Genomic DNA, 22,891 nt, shown 5'->3' with positions numbered 1-22,891 from the left:
AACTTGCCATAGGCAACTAAGGAAAAGCACAGGTGTTACTAATAACAATGACGATGGCTCAGTTGTGTCCCAGTAAGTCATGACAGTGTGACGGTGAACCAGCAGGACGCTGAAACTGAAGCAGCTAAATGGAATTCAGCCATCGTTAATCTCACTATTTACACCTGTGATTTTCCTGCCGTGATATGATGCCAAAAGGCCTTTTGTTCATGTTTCACCCAGCTGGACATCACGCAGGAAGGTGTGGAAGAATCCAGAAGCCATGACCAGAGGAAGAGATGGAGAGGATGACTCTGAGCGTTGAGAATTATTACTTTCTTTTATTATTATTATTTATTTACATATTAATTATATTGATTTATAATTTGTTTTGTCATTTTAGACTGCCACTTTAATATTGTTTTAATTCCAATTATAGTGATTATGAGATGAGATGCTCAAAATTAATCAGCAAGATGTTCAAATTTTAGCAAGAATAACACCAGACATTCAAGAGAAATCTCCACAGAAAACTGGATTTTAAAAAACTTTTGAGATGCATCAGAGTTTCTGAAAAGTTGTTGTAAAAACGAACATGGTAAAACATGGTTCGGTGGTTAGTTTTGGAAGTCTGAGCCGGGCTTCGTCTCTCTTATGTTCATGTGTTGTCTCAGATTGTTTTCAGTTCTCTAATTGTTATCTGTTGATTAGACTGAGGTGGAGTCGTCGGGCCTAATTGCTGTTTTTCTCTTAAAATAAACCTCATTCACAGAGAGAACAACACAGATTACTACAAACACACTTTTCTTTCAACACAACCTTGATAATTTGCAATTTAGATAACCATCTCTGATAAACGCATGTGTTTGCTCTGTTATCAGGGATTGATTGCAAACCTCTGATCTGACCTTTGGCCAGATGCCTCAGCGTTACTTCCGGCTCTTTTCTAGACTCAACAGAGAACAACAGCACCCTCGTTGATGTAATCAACCCTCCGCTCAAACACAACTCATTCTCCAGTTACAATACAGTTGTTTTACTATCCCGATATTTGATTGGACAGCAGGGACACCGCTAGAAGCGTTCACATTATATATATCTGTCTGAGCCATCGGGGGTCTCCTTCCTAACAGTGTAATTCAGTTTGTGTACTTTACTCTTTGTGTACTTTTTATTTTTCCTCTATAAATTTGGAGACAACAATGGTGTATGGCATTACATATACTTAGCTGACACATTTATCCAAATCAGCTTACAATAAGTGCATTCAACCATGTAGATTACAACCCAAAGACTGCAAGAATCATGCAAATTCATCAACTTTATTAAATATGCTGAGCTACTTCAAGTGCAACAGTAAGAGGTAGAGTTTTTTGCACATATTACTTCCTATTTAAGCTCCCTTTATTGGCCCCGCTTACTTTTTGAACTGATTTAAAGATTTTATTGTTAATTTTTAAATACATTCATAGTCAGAACCCTTAATCCTGTTGTTAAAAGCTTGCATGCTTATAAAATAGTCTAGTTTAAAATGTCTCTGTCTTACATCAGTGACCGTGTGTTCCTGTTTGCAACCTGAAGGTTTTAATTGCAGTTTTGTTGGCTGTACCTATCGTCAAAATGTGTAACCAGGGATGGCCACGTCATCACAGTCAGGAAAAACTTTAATTAAAAAGGTTTCTATTAGGTGATCATTCTACGTGCTTTAGTTTTTTATTCATTTGCTGTTTGCACAATTGCAGTCACTGAAGGAAAAGGCATCTAAGCATTTCACTGCACATGTACTTGGTATGATTTTGTATCTGATTAATTCAATTTGAATATGTTTTGAATGTATTGTATTTACAGTAATTGTTTTGTATTCTAATTTATTGTTTGGTACATTTGGAATATATCTAACTTTTATCCAGTTGTGTGATTATGTGAAGATATACAGTAGTTCTGCAGCAGTTTGCAATTTGTAGTTTAACTAGGGATAATCTATCCATCCCTTTAATAATAATAATAATAAGCAGTGATCGTCCGTCAGTGTGCCACAGGTCATGATCTACTTCCTGGTACTTTATTAGTAGAAGATGGTCTGAGAGAGAGATACACAGCAGCAGCTCCTGAAGCCGGACGTTGACATCCAGGACTATTATCTACTGACAGACCAGCTTCCTAATGGAGACGTCTGTCTTCAGGACGGTGAAGGCATCATCTGATAAGGAGAGCTGTGATGATGTCTACTCTGCTGGAGGCGAGATTATTACATAATCTCAATCTAAAGACACAGATATTCTGTAAAGATGTGATCTTATTTCTGTTTCCTGCTCTGGACTCAGATCAACCATCATCATCAGCAGACAAACACTGACACCCACTGGCTGCTACCTCACACTCACATCTACTGTGTTTTCACTGTTGCTGTGATCAATTCTCTTTATGTTCAAGAGATCAATGATGGAAAGTAACTAAGTACATTTACTCAAGTACTGTACTTAAGTACAAATTTGAGATAACGTGTACTTTTACTTGCGTACTTACATTTCATGCCATACTATTACTCTACATTTAACAATAAAATTATTGTTCGTCTACATCTACAGTTATCTGACAGCTACATTTTACATATAAAAACTATGATGAGTTTACAAACATGTTAACAGTATATATAAAGTATAGAACATTTCATTCTACATTTTCACAACAGTACAATAATACAATTATGCTCTTTTACTTCAGTAACATGATGAATGCAGAACATCTATGTGTGATGGAGTATTTTATCTTATTTATTTATCACGCAAATTTTTTTCAAAACTTTGCAAAAGCAAACAATTCACTCCAAACTATATAAACTCTTCTAAAATTGTATTTTTGCATCACAACTTTAAACACCAAAACAAAAGCTCTTTCCACACTGATGTGCTAAGTATAAAACATTATTATCTAGAATCTTTGGCATTTTCATGTGTAGCATGCTGTAAATATGAACACAAATGCAATGAGGAAACAAATTAATTAGTTTATTTTCAATACTCATAACAGCATCAGACAGTTTCTTTAACTGAGGATGACATGAACATAGTTACTGTATTGTGCTGTAAACAAAATACAGTATATTGCAATTACAGTCCTCTAACTCTCTCTCCATTGTTGTGCACACCAACAAGCAAACCTGAATCCAGTGAAGAGTGTTAAAACTGTAATTTCTAAGTGATCTAATTGGTTAAAGGTGTTTCCACAGGTACATTCTGGGTGCAGGTGGTTGATAATTGAGTGTATAGGTAGAGTTTAGCAAACAACAGACATGCTTTTGAATGATGTTTCTAATGAGCTATTTATTATTTGCAACATGTGTGTTTTACAATATGAGACAATGTGCTGATGGTTACCTGTCAATAGATAGATGAGTTAGTACTTTCAGTTATTGTGCCACAAGCAGCAGTTTGTGTGTCTTGGCAGTAGGCTTTTCTCACAGCAGACATTTTACCTCGTCATAGTAGGAAAAGCACAGGTGTTACTAATGACACTAACCGTGACTCGGCTCCATTCAGGTGTTCAGTGAGAGTGATGATGACTCCAGCACGCAGACACTGAACTCAAAGCAGCTCAATGGAATTCATTTCATTATTTACACCTGTGATTTTCCTACTGCAAGTGAGACGTTGAAATCTGTGAAAAAGGCAAAAAACCTGTAAGTAAAACTGCTCGTTTGCTGTCCTGCTGCATCATTAGCCTACATGTGACAAACTAGTTGTCAGAACACTTTCTCTCCCTCCCTGTCTAATATTGTGTACTTTTACTTGTAACAGAATATTTTCACCGTGTAGTATTATTACTTTTGCTTAAGTAAAGGCTTTGAATACTTCGTCCACCACTAACTAAAGTGGGATTTAATTTAATTCTAAATGAAAACATGAGAATAAGTGTGAAGTACCCGCTAATGAACATGATTAATGGTGCCATTCCCTAGGTAGATTGACAATAGGGGTTTCTAAGCAGTTTCCAGAACAGAAGTGCTCGCCATCCAATCACAGAAAAATGAAATTCTTGCAGGATTTTCACAAGATTCAAAATCACAACATGGCTTTTTCTATTGTGTTCCTCAAGGTCTTGGTGTCTTAATGTGGTATTTCGGAGGGATAATTGATAATTTTTTATCAATTCTCCAGTGGTAAAAAGAGCATGGTAATGGCCATCATATACTTCGACCATAATGTTCTAAACCCTTATACACTTTTACAATTCATTTTAAATAATGAATTATTTAATTAATGTGTATTTCTGATTTATGACAAGAACAACTTGACCCACAGAAGGCTACTGAGCTGCATCTCAAATTAATCTTCAGGTTTCCAGCTTTCACGTGATGTACACCACTTCTATGTGACATCTAATGTTGACCTGCTATCTCACCCTAAAGACCCCCTGTACCCCTCTTAAAAGAAGACAAAAACGGGTCTATTGTGGGTCTCAGAGGGTTGATGAAGTCTGCATTAATCGGAAACATCAGCCTATAATATCCTCAATCCATAACACATATCACTGATTCAAACTGATTTCTCAAGTGTAAAACCACCCTGTATATTCAGTATTTCACACAGACTGACCCTCTGCTGAAACCTCCCAGACTTTCTGTTCCTCTCACTGAGCTGCTGTAATCTGAGCCAGAGGGCTGCTCTCACTGACAGACTGCCCATTTCCTCCAACACAGAGTCACGACTGTTCATCCCCAAACAGAAGAAATGAGGTGAAAGTTGTCCAACATGAGGAGCACGTCTCTCTGCCACCTCTTGGTAAATATAAACGCTCTTTTTGTGCTAATTTAGATGTTTTTATGTGACATTTTCTATCAAAATCACTGTGTTGACTAGTCAGGGCATGCAGCAGCCTCTATACTAGAAACTTGTCTCTCTTGATCAACTCAAATCAATCAGATAATCCCATTTCTATTGATTGATCAATCAATCACATGGCTGCTACATGGCTGCTTGCAGAGGCAGACACCACCCCTCTGTATTAAAAGGAGACTCCTGCATGGCTGCATCCATCAATGGCACAAGTTCCTGTCAAATCTGTGCTCGTCAGGTTAATGATTTGCTGGTTATCTCGTACTTAGTACTTCAGCGTGGAGTTTGGAGTCTGCCCTCCCCTCCGATAAAACATAATAGGAGAAGCTCGGACTCGCTTTGCCTTTTTCCTTTTGGCCTTTTAGTGCCACTGACTCCTCTGATTCTTCTGACCACACAGAGAGGACTCACACACAATGTTACCTCTGGTTGTGTTCTTGCTTTGTGCAGCCTCCTCTGTCTCAGCTGCTGCCAAAGGTGAGTTGATGTTTGTTTTTCTGTGAGTATAGAGATAGTTTGAGGTATAGTAGGATGTTTTGGGGGCCAACAGGAACTTTTACTTGATTATCTATTAAAAGGTTTAATGAATTTGTTTTGGGACGAGAAGATGCTCAATGAGTAGAAATGTGTCAACAGGATGGATTTCAGCTCACGGTGCTGAGCTTTGGAGGCTTCTTCATATAGAGGGAAAGTTATGGATGATCTAAAATGTCAAGCTTTATTTTATTGTGCCTTTTATTGAGACTTTAAAATCACCAAAATGAATGAATCCTGGCAGGAAGTGACCACAAGGTTCAGTCTCCTATAGACTTCATTGTCAATGGTGTAACATTTGTGACATCACTGATAAGAGGTGAAAGAGTCAAGAAAACAGCATTGTGAAACACAAATTGCATTATTCCTGTTGTTTTTTTTTGGCTTCCGATGTTCTCTAAGTATCTCAGCCAGCTGTTGACAAAAGCCCCAGATGTTTTATTTGTTGAATTTCAGCACCACATTCCTCATCGACCGCTGATGAAATCAACTACTGACACGTCAGTCTGTCCTTCCCTCGTGGCCTCTAATGTCACATCTAACAGAAAGCTTTAGTCATTAATGGAGCAGAGGGGAGATATTTTATCTTCTCTCAGGTTGAACACACCTTGTTGTGAAATGGCCTCTGATTGAATCATCTTATAGCCACAGATATGACTTGTAAGGAAACAAAAAATGAAAGAAAAGAGAGCAGTTAATTCTTAACTTCTGAAAAATACTTTAATTTTAACACCTGAAGTGTATTTAGGAAGCTGAAAACGGAGCACTTCGGAGCACAATCGATACCTGGAATCAACTAGATCAGCCAATGCAACAGCATGTCTGATGTTTGTACATTCATTTAGATAAAAATGCCTTTTTTAAGAGAGGGTTTCAGTGTTCTTTATTATTAAAAATTACCTGAATTAAAAACATAGACTACAGCTTTCAAGTCTTCTGGTTTGAGTTCATTCATCACAGAGAACACTTCGTCATCTTTACTTGTCAACGTTACATTATTGTTGATGGCAAGACAGTTAAAAGTGTGGCTTGCTTTGAAAAGTATCCCATGTAATGCACCTATCTAACGATAATTTTCATTGTCGAGTAATCTATCGATTATTTTCTCAATTAAGCGATTAGTTGTTTGGTCTATAAAATATCAGAAAATGGTTAAAAAATGTTGATCAGTGTTTCCTAAAGTCCAAGACGACGTCCTCAAATGTCTTGTTTTGCCCACAACTCAAAGATATTTAGTTTACTCTCATGGAGGAGTAAAGAAACCAGAAAATATTCACATTTAAGAAGCTGGAATCAGAGAATTTTTACTTTTTTCTCAAACGACTCAAACCGATTAATCGATTATCAAAATAGTTGGCGATTAATTTAATAGTTGACAACTGATCGATTAATTGTTGCAGCTCTAATCCTATGTGCTTGTGAGAAGCTCTGACAACTGATATTTCAGCACTTGCTCCACAGAAACTACCAAAATCACATTATTCTTCCCACAATATCCATGTTTGCTAATTGTTTGTCACCCAGGTTTGTTTTTCTGACAACACAGCCATTGCTCAAAACTCAAATCTAAGATTTTAGAGCTTGAACGCAACACCAAGAAAAGAGTTTTTAAACAGTCACTCCTCACAATTACATGGAGGATGCAGTGACAAACAAATGAAGATTGAATTGAATGTTCACTGTGATGGATTACAATGTCAAGTTTCAGGTTTCTACTAGCTGATATTCATAAGGTACAGGCATGAAATGAACCCAGTGGTTAGGTAGGCCTATGAAAAATGTCTAATGTAAAGCATATTTGATGTGAAAACACACCTTTAAAGACCTACAATATCTTCACACCACAATATGACAATAGTCTTACTGCAGGTCACTCTCACTTTCTCCTCTCGTGTTTGCTCAGCAGCTGTGTTTCCAATGTTTCTTCAGGTGGTGCTACAGGACCCCGACTGAACAACAACCAGCTGTATAAATTCAGCTACACCACGGAGGTGCTGGTGGACCAGACCAGAGGGTCAAGACAGGGCAGTGCTGGCTACAGGATCTCAAGCGACGTGGACATCAACCTGGTGTGGAGAGATCCCAGCAGCAAAGACGACCAGCTCATTCAACTGGCGGTATGTAGAATAATCCATATTTATATTGCTCACTATATAGACTTTTCATAAAACTGGCAGCAAAGTCTAGTAGCTGGTGGTGTGTTGACAATGCACAAAAATACTGATGCAACAAAGGAGTGAAAGGCTTTTGCTCAGATTAATTAATCTCTCATTCATAGATCTCAAATGTGAGGATCGAGCCGGAGTCCCAGCGATCAAAGAAGAAGAATGTCCTCCATGGATCCACTGCAGAGAGCCTTATGGGGAAGACCAAACTGGCAGCTCTCACTAAACCTTTCTTGTTGCATATGAGAAATGGAAAGGTAAGAGCCTTTAATTCTTCTTAGCCAGTGATTTTGTTTGAACAGTTTGCATTGCAAAAGTTTAAAACCTTGATATTAAACAACATGTGTATAAAGACAAGTGTCCTTATGAGTGGCTACACCACTTACCGCTGGTATAACCTGTATAACCTCATAGTATTTTATGTAGGGCTGTGTATTGGCAAGAATCTGGCGATGCGATACGTATCATGATACAGGGATAACGATTCAATTCAAATATGGCGATACTGTAAGCAAGGTGATATATTGCAATTTTTTAAAATCTAATTTTAGGAAAACTGTCATAGTATAAAGACGAGGCTCCATTTTATTCACCATATTACGGAAGCTTTCATTCTCTATGTCTGAAGATAGAATACAACACTGCTATCTAGCGCTAAACACAACACAAAATGGGCCACTGTCTGACACAAATCTCTACATGTAAACTATTAATTAAAAATGTATACGTAGTTTTTTGAGAATCAATACAATATCACAAAACATAATAACGCGATACTCAAGTGTATCGATATTTTATCCTTATTTTGACACACTATTGAAATAAAACCCATTTTATCATACATTTGGCAACATTAACATAATTTATAATCACTCCAGGCAAATAACAACAGCAGCAATTCCTGAATATTATATGAAGTGCTGCTATATGATTTACAATCTTATAGATGTGAGAAATGTCGAGCAAAGTTGGTAGTGTACTTCTGGCACTCCACTGTTGTCGTCAGAGTATTAGTGAGCTTCCTTCCGTTTTGCTGGAGTTGATGATGCTGGCAGGGGAAACACCAGGTAGATGTGTGTGCGTGCAAAGGTCATCAGGTTCAGAGGGTCAATGAATGAATGAATGAATGAACATGCCTGATTTGAAGAGTGGCTCTGGGATGGTGGATAAGGTTCATGCTGTCGTCTGGTTGTGACATGTTTGAGTTCAAGCCAAACTCATTCACTGTTATCAAGTCATTATCAGTGTATAGTATCCAATAATTCATAATTACCACTGAAGAAATAATAGCAAGCTGACTGGTAGATATCTCATTTGAAGGCTCAGGGCAATAATCATATGGCACTAATACTGTACCATAGTATATAAGACGTGGACGTTGTCACCGTGACGTCACCCATTGGTTTGTGGACTGATGTTTTGGCAGTCGCCATCTTGGACACTTTGGACCAAAACACGGACAACTCCCAGACTGGACAACGCCATGCTAGCGACCTGTCAATCACAAGGTAGCCAGCTAAAGCATCCCCTGCTTTATGGTCTATTTGACTCTAAATTGGACCATAATTTACTAAATGAACATCATGCTGTATTGAAGAAGACTTGAAACTAGCGATTGAGACCATAAACTCATGTTTACAATGTTTACTGAGGTAATAAATCAAGTGAGAAGTAGGCTCATTTTCTCATAGACTTCTATACAATCTGACTTCTTTTTGCAACCAGAGGAGTCGCCCCCTGCTGGCTGTTAGAAAGAATGCAAGTTTAAGGCACTTCAGCATGGGCTTCACTTTTCAGACCCGGAGGTTGCCGCCTGTACTGTACAAAGAAGAAAGCCACCAGCAAGATCCATGTTAATGTTTAATGTTTTTTTTTTATCTGTTGGTTCATACAGTAAAGACTTGGGTACCACTGTATAAAGGGTTTATAAGTTGTGACTAAGGGCTCTATTAATGCTCCATGAGTTATTTACTAATGCTTTATAGATCACAAATAGGAAATCCCTTTGACTTATTGGACTGGATGACCACCTAAAATTGGAAAAGGTCTGCGGAGGATCTGAAACCCTCAAAATCAATGTATTAGCAAGCTATTAAGCATCTATTAATGGATTTGATCTATGGCTGTCCCCTCTTAATCTTTTTGGTCTTAGTTGACTGAGATTTCTTTAGTCGATTCCTTGTTTTTTATGCTTCTTTCATGCCGAGTGACTTATTTTCAAGAAACTTATGAGCACATCTCTGGTAAACACAAGATTTAAAGTGCTGCTTTTTGTGTGATTCTTTGTGGAGAAACTCAGTTTTACGGATCTGTCGATTAAATCAACTAATCGTTGAAGTGTTAGTAGACTAAAAAGGTCTTTGGTCGAGGACGGCCCTAATTTGAACATTTTTAATAATTGCTTTATGACTGAATAGAAAGGAAAAACCAGCCAAAGAGATTTTCTACAACCTGGCAATCAAAGATGTGTTTTTATTAATGGCTTATAACTGATCTATAAGGCATCAGTAAATGCTTTATTAACCATTAATAAAAGAATCGGTTACACCTTATGAACTATTTATTAAGAAGCGGTACCAATATTTCTAGTATACAGTCAATATAGAAGAGATACTTCAACAGCATACTGTATGTGTAATATCTTACTCTTAAAGGTATCTTTCACAGTGGTGTAAATGCTTTAAAATATGTTTTCGGATGAATCCTGGTTCAGTGTGGAGTAAAGGTTGTGTGATCAGCGTCTCCCTGGGTGCTGTTATGTTGTTTATAGTGATGGCCGGCAGCGGCAGGAAAGACACACAGAGTAGCAGTGGACGATCTATTTATGGTCCGAGCTGATATCGTGGTGGAGCGCCACAAATAAATTACATACTGTATAGGAGACACTGTAGGATGATGTAACGGGCTGCTTTCTCCACTCATGAGCAGGACACAGAGTCTGTTATTGAGACAAACTGAACCCACGAACTGAACCGTGTGGTGTGATCGGATATTGCCCCAGATTAACTGAGCCTATTTGACTGAGCTCTGGTTCCATTATTTTAACATGATATCAGCAACACAAGACTGACTCATCCGTCATGCTTGTCAGTGTTGTGTACTGATGTGTATTAAGAATATACTTAGAGGTTGACTCTTTTTAAAACATGTAAAGTGCTAATCCCAAAGTATTCTGGTTTTGTTTTTGATGTGCACTTCAAAGAATATCTTATTTCTGCATGTAATGTAAATAGTCGCTGATGTCATGACCATGCATTTCTGTACACGAGTGTGCAAAGGAAAACTGACACCCTGAAAGCCTTTTGTGAGCTGCAGCACGTACAGCACTGTGGGTCGCGTCCCTCTTTATCCGCTGGACAAAATGCCTCGACGGTATCCATTGTTCAAAAGCATACCACTCTGTTTATAACGTGTTGCTTTCTTTGTAGGCGAAAGCATTTTATTCCTTCTGGACCGAACCTGCAACCATCAAGAACCTAAAAAGAGGGCTGGCCAGCTTAATGCAAGTACAGCTCAACACTGGGAAGGCTATAGAGGTAAATGGCACGATAATACTCCCATCACCTTTATTCATGTGTTTCATATTTCATTACATGTCGCTAATGTAAACAAATTTAATGTCTGGGAACAGAATGACGTGTCTGGAAGGTGCATAGTCGAGTACAAGGCGATAAAAGGTCAAGTGACGAGAACCAAGATCCTGGAGACGTGCAAGACCGCAGAGACCGGGTTCACCACACACATTCAGGTATGTCAGCATCCAGACTGGCTCACCGTGCTAGATTATTAACTGAATCGCTGATAAATCACGCCTCGATGTGTTCCCCTTCAGGTGTTGGGTGTGAACAGGAAGTCCAGTTCTGTTACAGCGTTCACACTTGACGATGGCTTCATCCGCTCGGCCGTGGCTGAAGAAACACACTTCCTGTCTGTTAATGCCCGCAGATCTGCTGCAACTAAAGTCGTATCCAGGTAAATGCCTTAACAAAGAATTAATATGTGCTGCCATTTCTAACACGGGCACATTTTAAATTAAAAATGTCTTGCTTCCCAGGCAAAGCCTCACATTGGTAGGGACAGAGGCTGGACCGCTGGAGGCCGCTGGGAAAGATGTGGCTGGAGTCGTCAAGTCCATCGATGACAAACTGGCAGCTGTTGGTATCATTGCGGAGAAGGTCAAATCCCAGTGCAAGGGCTGTCCATCAGTGAGTACCTGATCACCTTCACACAACTAATTTCTACTTTCACAACTACATTTTTGGCCATGCTCTAATGTCGGTCCACCACTTAGATCCAGACTGAAATATCGGTATTGAATAGATTGCCATTTTGTGCCATAGACTGTATACAAAGATGGACGACATGACAGCTCCCCAAAAGTGAAGCCAATACATCTCAATTGCCCCCTGGTGGCTGGCTGCGGTATAGGTCATAAAGCCCGCCCCCTCCATGTGAGTGGATGGGTCATAGGCCAAACTAAATACTCAAAGTACACGTCCAACCAAAGATGGTTTCTGTCATTTTAGGTAGTTCTTGTCACGCTGATGTGTGTTCAAGTGTTCATTTTTCTGATAAGTTTGGTTTTAATTAGTTATTTGATGCTATAAAAAGGGGGTAAGACGTTATGATTGGCAGCTGGGAGTCTCTCGCTGATGAGCTGCGGCAGTGTTCGGCGGGTGACCTCGATACCGCGGCTCCAGTCCCCCAATCACTACTGCGCAGACTCTGGCTCCAAATGATGTCAAAATCTCAAGATGGCAGCTCCCGTATTTGGAATATTTTGGCTTCACTTCGGTACAGCGGAAGGAAGTTGAGACGCGTCGTCCATCTTTATATACAGTCTATGGTTTGCACAGACATTCATGGTCCCCAGAGGTTGTATCCAAATGATCCTCTGAGTTTTCCTCTAGCGCCACCATGAGGTTGAAATTTGTGGTTTTGAGTCTAATGTCTCGACAACTTTCGGATGGATTGCTATGAAATTTAGTGCAGACATTCATGTCCCGCTCAGGATGAATCATAATTAACTTGGGAGATTCTTTAACATTTTCTCTAGCGCCATCATCAGGTAACATTTTTAGTTTGTTCTATACTTCAGCCCTGTGATAGTCTGGTGACCTGTCCAATGTCAGCTGGGATTGGCTCCAGCCCCCTACGTACCTGATAAAGAATAAATAGGATGGTGAACATGGTAATCAGTCTCATTGTGGGCCTTGGATAGCTTCCAGTTTTACTTCCGAGGTACTGAATATGTGCAGTAGTGTTTCTCTCGCTGGCTCCGCCCACAAGTTCATTGTGATGTGTTCCACAATGCTTTTCTCGCCTCAAGGAAAGTTTTACAAATATAAAACCTCCATGGATGAAAAAATTCACAATAGAAAAAGTCATAATGGACCTTATTTGCAGTTCGAGGTGTTCTGTCAACAGTTTTACAGACTTTACAGACAGATTTGTCGCTGCAATACCGTAAGTGTCCACTGGAAAAAGCCCTGTATCCAGTTCTTGTTATACATCCATGTTGTGAGCATGTTGTCTTGCTAGTGTAAGCATTTACTTCAGCCTCACAGAGCCATTAGCATCACTTCCAAATAAGATTTGCTAACCTAGGATTTGTTGAACCAAACTATGAAAATCAAACTGAAGCTGTAACAAACTGGAATTATTGTTTATTCTCTAATGTTGTTTCCATTATTATGGCTCATGTGTTATTGTAAAGATAAAACAGCTCCAGGGCCTCCTCTTCATGTGGGAATGCCATTTCATTTTTGAGTTTTAGTATACTGCACATCTAGTATTTCTTGTACAGCTGCATACAGATCCCCACACACTGCTGGTGCATCCAAAGACATTCATTGAATCAGTTTAACTAACATTTGGGTGACCTCCCTCCAGGTTGTACGAATCATTAATCCCTAAACGACTCCTAAATAACACTGTATTAGTAAATAGATACCGTATATTTTTGTACTGTAATGATTGACTGAAGACGATCTCTCTTCTAATCCCCTCTCCCCTGCGTCCTCCCTCTTAGCTTTTTGAACATTGGCAGACTCAACAGAAGCAGCTGGAGCCGGCGAACCTGTCCAAAGCCACGGCTCCGCGTAGCTTCCTGGCCCTCATCCAGAGCATTAGGAAGGCGTCCAAGGGCGATATCCTCAAAGTGCTGAAGAGCGCCAGCAAGACATCTCTGTAACCAGGCTCCTCCTTTTTTCTCCTACACCTTACTTTTAATTCCTGACTCCATCACTCTGCTGCTTCTAACTTTATCAACTCACCATCGTTGTGTGTTTGCTCAGACCTCAGGTGGTGGATGCGGTGACTTCCTCCCAGACCGTTGCATCTCTGGACGCCATGCTGGAATTCCTGAACTTCACCGATGCCAAAGGTTTCGTTCTGCAGGAGAGGTTTCTCTACGCGTGTGGCTTTGCGTCACATCCCAACGAGAGGATGCTCCAGGTTCTGCTGGTGAGCGTCATGTTGTCAATTACAGAGTTGGCACCTTTTCTTGCTCAGGAAAGGAAAGAATTAGACCTGCCATTCTCTAGTACCTATCAGTGAAGAGGAAAAAGGTGTGCTTCACCTGCACTGAATTTCAGTTTGGTGCTCTGCCTCAAAGAATGAACTGCAAAGTGTTTGTATCCCCAAAATAAATTCAGGAAGAAAGTGGAACTGTAGTGGTTAAAGAAGAGCAAACAATTACCACATTTTGGTGAATTGTATTCTCACTAATGGACATTGATTCCCCAAAATGTTTGTGCTTTTTTATCCATGGAGTACAAACATTACACATTATATATATCAATGGTCTCTTCATAAATTGCTTTAACATAATATATTGCTTTCTGCCCTCCAAAATATAACATTTTAATGTTATGTCTTCAGATTTAGAAAGTTTAAAAAGTTCCTAGAACAAGTCTTCAAAACCAAGTCATATTAGACATAAGTTATATGCCAATTGAATGTTTTTGGTGAATTTTTAATGAGGATTGTTTCCTTTTCAGGATATTTCTAAGGGAAAGATCGGCAGCACAGACATTAAAGAGTCAGTGGTGATCATTATGGGAGCCCTGGTACATAAACTGTGCCAGAAAGGAGGGTGCAACTTACCGGTGAGCTTCCAAGAGGATAATAAATGACATGTTACACAAAAATATATTGTCTGTTTTAAAATAAAACTAATCCTGAAATTCCCTCTGTGTAACACTCAACCCAAGAGCTGACTGCTGATCTTCTGCTGTGTATTTACCTCTCAGACAGTGGTGAAGGTGAAGAAGCTGATTTTAGACGGTCCTGACAGCACGCAGGTTGAGTCCGAGGTCCAGATGTATCTTCTGGCTCTGAAGAACTCTCTGCTTCCCGAGGCCATTCCCATCTTTACCAAATACGCCGAGTCAGAGGTGGGAGCTTACAGCACCATCGCCCTCACCGCCCTGCAGAGATACGATGCCAATCTCATGACCGATGAGGTGAGCAATACATCTTCATTTGAGCTGTTGTTTATGAGTGTTAACAGCTTATGTGGAGCTGATTAGCATATAACACATACCGACATATCCTCATACAACGGTTTGAATGATTTCTTACGAAAAGTTATTCAAGTATATGAGAACAGCCTGCACATACTGAAACCAAATATTTACCATATCTCATTCGTAGGTGAAGCAGACAGTGAACAGAGTTTACCACCAGAATCGACGGATCTATGAGAAAAACGTGAGGGCTGCCGCCGCTGACGTCATCCTCAGTAGCAACCCCTCGTACATGGAGGTCAAGAATCTGCTGCTGTCCATCGGAAACCTGCCTCATGAAATGAACAAGTACATGCTGTCTAAGATCCAGGACATCCTCCGCTTCCATATGCCTGCCAGGTGTGTTATGGTGTTACATACAGTGGACTAACAAAAATGAAAACTTTTGATTTAAGACAAACACACAACATAAATAGCAAGATTTTTCCAGTACATGTTGCAGCCATTTATTGTATAATATACATATTTTTTCATTTTTCAGCAAAGTTTTACGACAAGCTATGAAAGACACGGTTTCCCACAACTACAACCGTTTTGCAAAAGTTGGGTCGTCGTCTGCATTCTCAGGATTCATGGCACGTAAGTGATAAACCCTCATCTCTAAGCCTAAAAAATTACTCGATATATTGTTACAAGATTTACAATCTGAGAAGAAACGAAGGAAAATGTTCTTTGAAATTTAACAGTGATAAAAAAGTTCATGACTCAACCAAGTGAAATATTAACCTTAAGGGTAGTTACACGTTTTAACTAGATTTGGCTCCTTAAAACTCATCATTTTGAGTCCCGCTATTATGCTTTTTAGCAATAAGATAAATAACAACACAACCGTTACGTGCATGCTGACTGAGCACTTTAAAATGTTCTCCCTACAGAAGCTGCTGATGTGACCTCCACATACAGTCTGGACATCCTGTACTCAGGCTCTGGGATCCTGAGGAGAAGCAACATGAATATTTATGGTGCTAGTAAAGGAGCGATGCTACATGGACTACAGGTACGGAAACCACATAATGAAACTGAAATTAATTACTGTAATATATATATATATAAAAAACATACTTGAAACACATGAAATATCAGAATAATAAATGGATATCCTTCCTGTCTTCCAGGTGGCCATTGAGGCCCAGGGTCTGGAGTCGCTGATTGCTGCCACACCCGATGAGGGAGAGGAGGACCTGGAGTCGTTCGCCGGGATGTCGGCTCTGCTGTTCGACGTCCAGCTGCGGCCAGTCACCTTCTTCAAGGGTTACAGTGACCTCATGTCCAAAATGTTCTCCATGACTGGGGAGCCCATGAATGTAGTGAAAGGCCTCATCCTGCTGACTGATCATTCTGAGGTAAGCAGCTTCAACTGTGTCACTCATCAACACCCTATTTACACTACAGCTCAATATAGTAGTCAAACTTAATCTTAGTGTTTAAGTGTTAAGTTTACATTCAGTATGGTTATGAATGAGAGTGACAATCAGTAGTAATGAGTCATGCATGCAACCGGCAGTGACTTGTAGGTAGTTGACTCTAGGTCCTTGGTAAATGACCTCAACAGTTGGTATTTGATGGCCGGTGATGAGCTGCACAATGCTCCCAGAAACCTTTATTCCCCTTCAAAATAAGAGTCGCATTTGCAGATTGTAGTTCAGCTTGGTTGGGGTCATCTTGAGGAAAACAACAGCATTGGTCATTTGTTAAAGCTGCAGTCGAAAATGTCGAGCAGATATGATAAAAAGTTATTTTTATAAAGCTGTCACTATTACCTGACAGTAGTGCATGACTCAGATAATCTGTGAAAAAAAACATGTTCCTCTGTGTCCTCCGTTGCTCCTAATTTTTCAAGATTTCACAGTGCCGAAGAAAAACAACCAAACAGAGCCGAGGAGTCTCTAAAGCAGCTGTCAGTCACTGCTTGCAAACACTGATCAAACTGTCAAACTAGGCAGTGTTTTGGCATGGCGGCCGGGTCACAAACTTTCTAATTTTACAGCTAAACAATACACTACAAGATATTTCTGAAAACATTTGAGGTGAGAAATAGGCATTAGAGTAACAGAATATTGCGTCATATTTGATCATCGCTGCCTAGTTTGATCGTTTGATCTGAGTTCACGAGCAGTGATTGACAGCTGCTCAGTAACTCCTCGGCTCTGATTGGTTGTTTTGGCGCTGTGAAATCTTAAAAATGCCATTAGGAGGAGGCAGAGGAACATGATTTTTTTCACTGATTATCTGTCTCATGCAATACTGTCACGATATAGTGACAGTTTTATAAAAAATAACTCATATTTGCTCAAAGTTACTTCAGCTTTAATGTACTTACATGTACGTTAAGTAGCAAGAGAGTCTATATATGGGTCATTTTGGAAAGCACTGACCCCACAACCTATGTTGTCATTCAGATGTCAGGACTTGTTTATTGGTCAGATGCATACGGTATGTGTACACCGACACGGATAGTGAATGACTCAAGTTAATAACTGCAGTGGTCGAGCGTAGTGATGTAAGTGTGAACGCGATCTAAATGCGTACAGCTGATACAAGGTTGCGGCATTTCTTATGCCTTATGCTGTGGCTACTTTGAAAACAAAGTAACTTTAAAACATATCATTTATAATAAAAAGGATCTTCTGCCCTCCAGGTGATCCAGCTGCAGTCCGGTCTGAAGGCGAATGCAGAGTTCCAGGGAGGGTTAGCCATCGACATCTCTGGAGGCATGGAGATCAGCCTATGGTACAGGGAGTCCAAGACCAGCGTCAACAACAGGTACAGTCCAGAGACAAGACAATAAAACTACTGTTGCAGGTGTTTTTGTCCTGTAGACGGACTGGGGCATCAGCAAAGCTTTTACATAATGTTGCATGTTTATGGGTCACAGCCTAAAGTGCAGCCTTGGAATGGTAAATTATCTCACTGAGTACGTTTGTGAAGCACTGTATGTACAGTGTGATGTAATACACGTGCAGGGCAAAGGCCTTTGTGATAGACAGACAATTCTTAGAAACAACCTTTGTAACCGAAAGGAAAGTCATTTTAGAGGTTCGAGCCGTGTCACCGCACTGCAAATAGTTTTCTGTTGACGTTGGATTCATGTGAACTTTAGATGGTCTATAAGTGTTGTCTGATTCATTTGTTCCACCGGCACGTTGGACACGCGCCAGTATTGTGCTTCATGTCTGTCTCATTTCCAGGGTTTGTGTGGATATGACGTCAGTTCTGTCTGGTTATCTATTTTTAAAACATTAGAGTCAACGGACATCATCGTGATGGTATCGGTTAGCTCGTGGCATCTGATGATGAAACGGGATTTAAAGAGCAGCATTAACATTCAAATACGGTGTGATTTTACTGTGAGCGACAGGGCTGCATATACACCTCAGTACCTTTTTAAGTACCAGACACATTGTGTCCATAATTGTACTGAAAAACCAAACTCGAGTCGAGTGTTTTGTCAGATTCTTCGTCCTGTTCATTTGGTTTTTGGTCAGATATTCTCTGATATTAATGCATTTTAAGATTATTTCGCTAAATGGAAAAACATGTTTGCAGAAAAATATATTTTTACCTAAATTATCAAAAAATCTACGCACTGAAACTCTGGCTTTGTACTGGCACTGCATACAAATTTTAAACAATACCCTGCTCTAGTGCCTTATAAATACACTTGCATTATTGATAGTGATTATATATGTTTCCACTAAGAATAACTTACAAAAGATGTAAGAGATTACGATTCTAATGGGGATCTATGTTAAGGTACAAAAAACACACGATGCTGTGGTATTGATATCTTTTTGGGAGCAGCATCCTGAGGAACGAAACATGGTTTAAGAGCTATTATAATTCTGTTTTGGGATTATCTTCCTGTTTTTCGACCGCTGTTAGAGGTCAGATCTTGGATTTGAACTTCAGGCTGATTTGACCCGTGTGTGCAGGCGAAGGGCAGAGGCAGGTGAATGGATCAGTATAGCTGTACCTCCTCCACTCTGATAATAGACTGGCAGGCTATCTATAGAAGCAGAACAAACCACACTGGCATCTTTGCCGAGGCATGTCTCCACTGGCAACGTTACAGAGGTTGGGTGTTCAACTGGCTGGCACACATCTTGGCTTTGAGACATAAGGGGAAGTGTCTGAGCTTTACTGTATGATACAAATAACATGGTCACAAACAAGGACCATAATGCCACAGTAGTTGGGACAATATATCGGATACAGGTACGTATGTTAAACTACAGGTAATCATAGCAACAGTTGTTTTCTTCCACATTATGCTCACTTGTTGGTAAATGGTAATAGACTTCCGCCACTTCCTGAGAGCCTCTTTGCCGATTGGAGACATGTAACCATGGTAACCCATGCCAACCTCATGTGACCAAAAGGATGATTTGTGATAATCCAAGTCTGGGTTAATTTAGAATATACATTACACCTAGCAAAGTGAAATCTTATACTTAACTACTTAACACTGTCCGTCAACTTCTGTTATAAACGTTGTCATCACTACCGCATTGCATTGTGGGATATTTATGCCGCCATAGCGTCCAGCGTTGCATACTGTCATATTTCACCGGAAATAGTATGCAATTCAGGCACTATTGGTTTCATACTAAGGTTTCAGACATACTAAATTATCTCACAGACTGTTTTAGCTTACTAAATAGCATGTTAGTATGGAAAATCCAATTTAGGACACAACTTAGTTGGTTAACTGCTGGTTTAACAGTTTAAAAACATTAATTTTATTAATTTGGTGAGTGGCTGTGGTGTGAGCAACAATACTGCGCTCTAAAATGTCATAATATAGAAAATAATGGACTCTTACAATAATAATTATGAAGAGTTTCCACCTCTTCAACCTTATAAAGTAAACATAGTTCACAAACCACAAGTGAAACATTATGTTATATGTGAAAAAAAAATCACAAATGGTCATGTGGTTTTTGGACATTTTCCCATGAACTTTCTTACACGTGATTTTTAAAAATATTACATATTTCACATGTAACATCACACGTGTAGCTCCATTTCACGAGCGATAAGTTCTTCTTCACGTGATGAATTCACATGCTTGCATACTGAATGTGTTTTTGGGACATCAAATGTTGGTGTAAAATATTGTTCTTTGTCTGTTGGACACATTTTCACTTGGTTTTCCCTTCATGGTTTCAGGGGAGCGTTAGTGCTCACTGGCAACGTTACAGTAGACATGGACTTTATGAGAACGGGTGTTGAGGTCAGCTTCGAAACAGAGGCATCGCTGGACTTCATCACCACCGTCCAGTTTTCTGAATATCCCTTCCTGGTGTGCATGCAGATGGACAAAACCACCTTCCCCGTCAGGTATCGTGACACCCTCTCTGTACAGAAAAGATTTCAATAATCGTCTTATACAAAAACCTAATTGTCAATTCTTGATGTTCTGCTTTCAGTGAATACCTGACCAAGTACGACAGCGTGTCATCAGGGAAGAGCGTTGAGTCGCATAAGAGCAAGAAGCTGCTCGTCCCCGGCTCTGAATTCCCTCTCCACCAGGAGAACTCAAACATGTGCAAGAAGGTTTTTGACTCCAGCTGGTAGAAGAGACACCATGAACTATCCAGGAGTCACTCAAAGAGGGTTTATTGAATTCAGGGACAGCTATATCACACCTCGGCTTCACGCAGTGAAAGTACGCAAGAGAGAAAAGTGGTGAATGTTTATTTTTGTTTTTAACAACACATGCAATGTTTACATTCCTGTGAATATTTAAGTCATTTTAATTTGATGTTTTGTTTGAAATCAGGAATTCTTGCATTGTCTTTTTATGGATTTCTTCAAATATATTTATGATGGGCCCACACGGGATGTATGTTTTATTTGACGGGTAATGCTCAGCATGAATAGTAACACTGTAATTATCCCAACAACACAGTTACAGTAAACATGTAAATATCACACTGGAAACAGTGGGTTAATATGAATAGAAACGCTCCTTTCTGTCAACATTCCTTTGTTTTTTAATTAAATGTGTTTACTGAGGAGGAGGATTTTTATTGTTTTATGTCGCTCACTGTTCACACACTTGAAATAACTTATTCGGCAGAGTAATATCAATTAATTACATTTTTTATAATCATGTTGGTGTTTCTTAATTGTTCCTACAGAGACGGTGTGTGTGCGTCGTCTCTCCTTTGTAACTGCAAGATTTGAGGTGAAAATCGAATCTCCGAAAGTGAATCCGTCAACACTTGGATATATTTTTTTGTACGTGGCTGTAATTGCTGTTTGTCTGAAACTATTTGGGTAGTTTTAAGACTTTTGAGCTTCTCTGAACTGGTGTTTCCATATTTAGGGAGCAGATTGTTAGATTTGTAATTGTCTGACAATAAATGTGCAGTGAGACACTTTTGACTTGGCTTAAGGATTTAGATGCAGCAAAAACAATGTGTACAGTATGAACACGTGTAATATGTAGCGCTGGATCAATCCTCGTGGACCCCTGGGGAAAAAATTAAACTGTGGGTCTTTGTTCCTTTTGCCTTTAAAGGGGCACTTCACCAATTATAACATGTCAAAGTTAGTTTAGAGCAGTTGTATAAAGTCTGAGAAAGATACTGATGTGACTACAAATTTATAATAGAAAGTCTGTGATACAAAAAGACACGTCCGGGTAGCTCAGTCTGCTGCTTTGACATTTATGTAAGCCCCCCTAATTTATGGACGTACAATACAATATTGCAGGAGTACTCAGTAATCAGTTACGGTGCTCATGGCAACTACACATGGCATAATATTTTGTCCAGAGCCCCAGAGACCAACTGGAAGGCCTGTACTCCTATTCCGGGATACTATCCTATCCTACCCACGATTCACTGTGTGTTAATTAGTTTGTGGACATTTGATCACATTTATCATACCACATTTATTTAGGTGTTTACACCACATAAGCAAGTAAGCATAATACCACAACACAGGGCCTCAACATTAGGTGAAAATAAAGGAGCTACCTTAAAGGACCAGTGGGTAACAATTAGAGGGATCTATTGGCAGAAATGGAATATAATATTAATAAGTATGTTTTCTATAGTGTATAATCACCTGAAAATAAGAATCGTGTTTTCGTAACCTTAGAATGAGCTGTTTATACTGTATCTACACAGGGAGCGGGTCCTCTCCACGGAGTCCGCCATGTTTCTACAGTAGCCCAGAACGGACAAACCAAACTCTGTTAACTTTTCCTGCTTAGGCCGGAGTCGATGACGTTACTCGCTCCCGTTACTCGCTCCCGTCGCCGCCGCTCTCTCTCTCTTGCTTCAGCACTCACTTCCCACGTACACACACACACACACTCTACGCACTGACTGTTCCAAATGACCTACACTACTCTTACAACAACTGGCTCTAGAGCGGGCCATTCATATTTTCACGTCTGCCATCGTACATCTCCTACACACTTGGCACACGGGAGAAGCTTCCGTTGGTTGCAATCTGCAACCTCACCGCTGGAGACCGCCAGATCCTACACATTGCTACTTTAAGGCCCTTTATAGTGTCAGTTTATGTATTTTAGTCGTGCATATTCCCGTATGCATTAAAAATTAAGTAAATCACCACAAAGTACTTGTCACATAGTGAGTTTTGCACATACTTTAAGCTAATTAGCAAATGTTAGAGTGCTAACATGCTTAAGATGATGAACGTGGTAAACATATCTGTTAAACATCGGCATGATAGGACTGTCATTGTGTTAGCATGCTGACATTACATTTAGCTAAAAGCACTACTGTGCTTAAATACAGCCTGGCAGAGCCATTAGTATAGCTGTAGCCTCTTAGAAACCAGTGAACCCAGTGGAGAAGTTCTTGTCTCC

General features: G+C 39.7%; 1 protein-coding gene across 1 annotated transcript; it reads left to right on the top strand.

The window, feature by feature from the left end:
- The first annotated feature begins 4,678 nt into the window (after positions 1-4,678).
- mttp (microsomal triglyceride transfer protein) lies at positions 4,679-21,420 on the top strand. The gene is made up of 19 exons (XM_074629968.1): positions 4,679-4,760; positions 5,215-5,291; positions 7,278-7,465; positions 7,627-7,770; positions 10,942-11,049; positions 11,145-11,261; positions 11,346-11,485; positions 11,568-11,718; positions 13,545-13,702; positions 13,810-13,978; positions 14,515-14,622; positions 14,767-14,979; positions 15,170-15,381; positions 15,524-15,621; positions 15,918-16,039; positions 16,158-16,385; positions 17,681-17,805; positions 20,212-20,382; positions 20,472-21,420. The coding sequence occupies exons 2-19, from the start codon at positions 5,231-5,233 to the stop codon at positions 20,617-20,619; spliced, it is 2,661 nt and encodes an 886-aa protein (XP_074486069.1). The 5' UTR covers positions 4,679-4,760; positions 5,215-5,230; the 3' UTR covers positions 20,620-21,420.
- Positions 21,421-22,891: the final 1,471 nt, after the last annotated feature.

Source organism: Sebastes fasciatus, chromosome 3, assembly GCF_043250625.1.
Source record: "Sebastes fasciatus isolate fSebFas1 chromosome 3, fSebFas1.pri, whole genome shotgun sequence".
NCBI lineage: Eukaryota > Metazoa > Chordata > Actinopteri > Perciformes > Sebastidae > Sebastes > Sebastes fasciatus.
The sequence above is the reverse complement of the archived record's forward strand: the minus strand, read 5'-3'. Positions and strand labels throughout refer to the sequence as shown.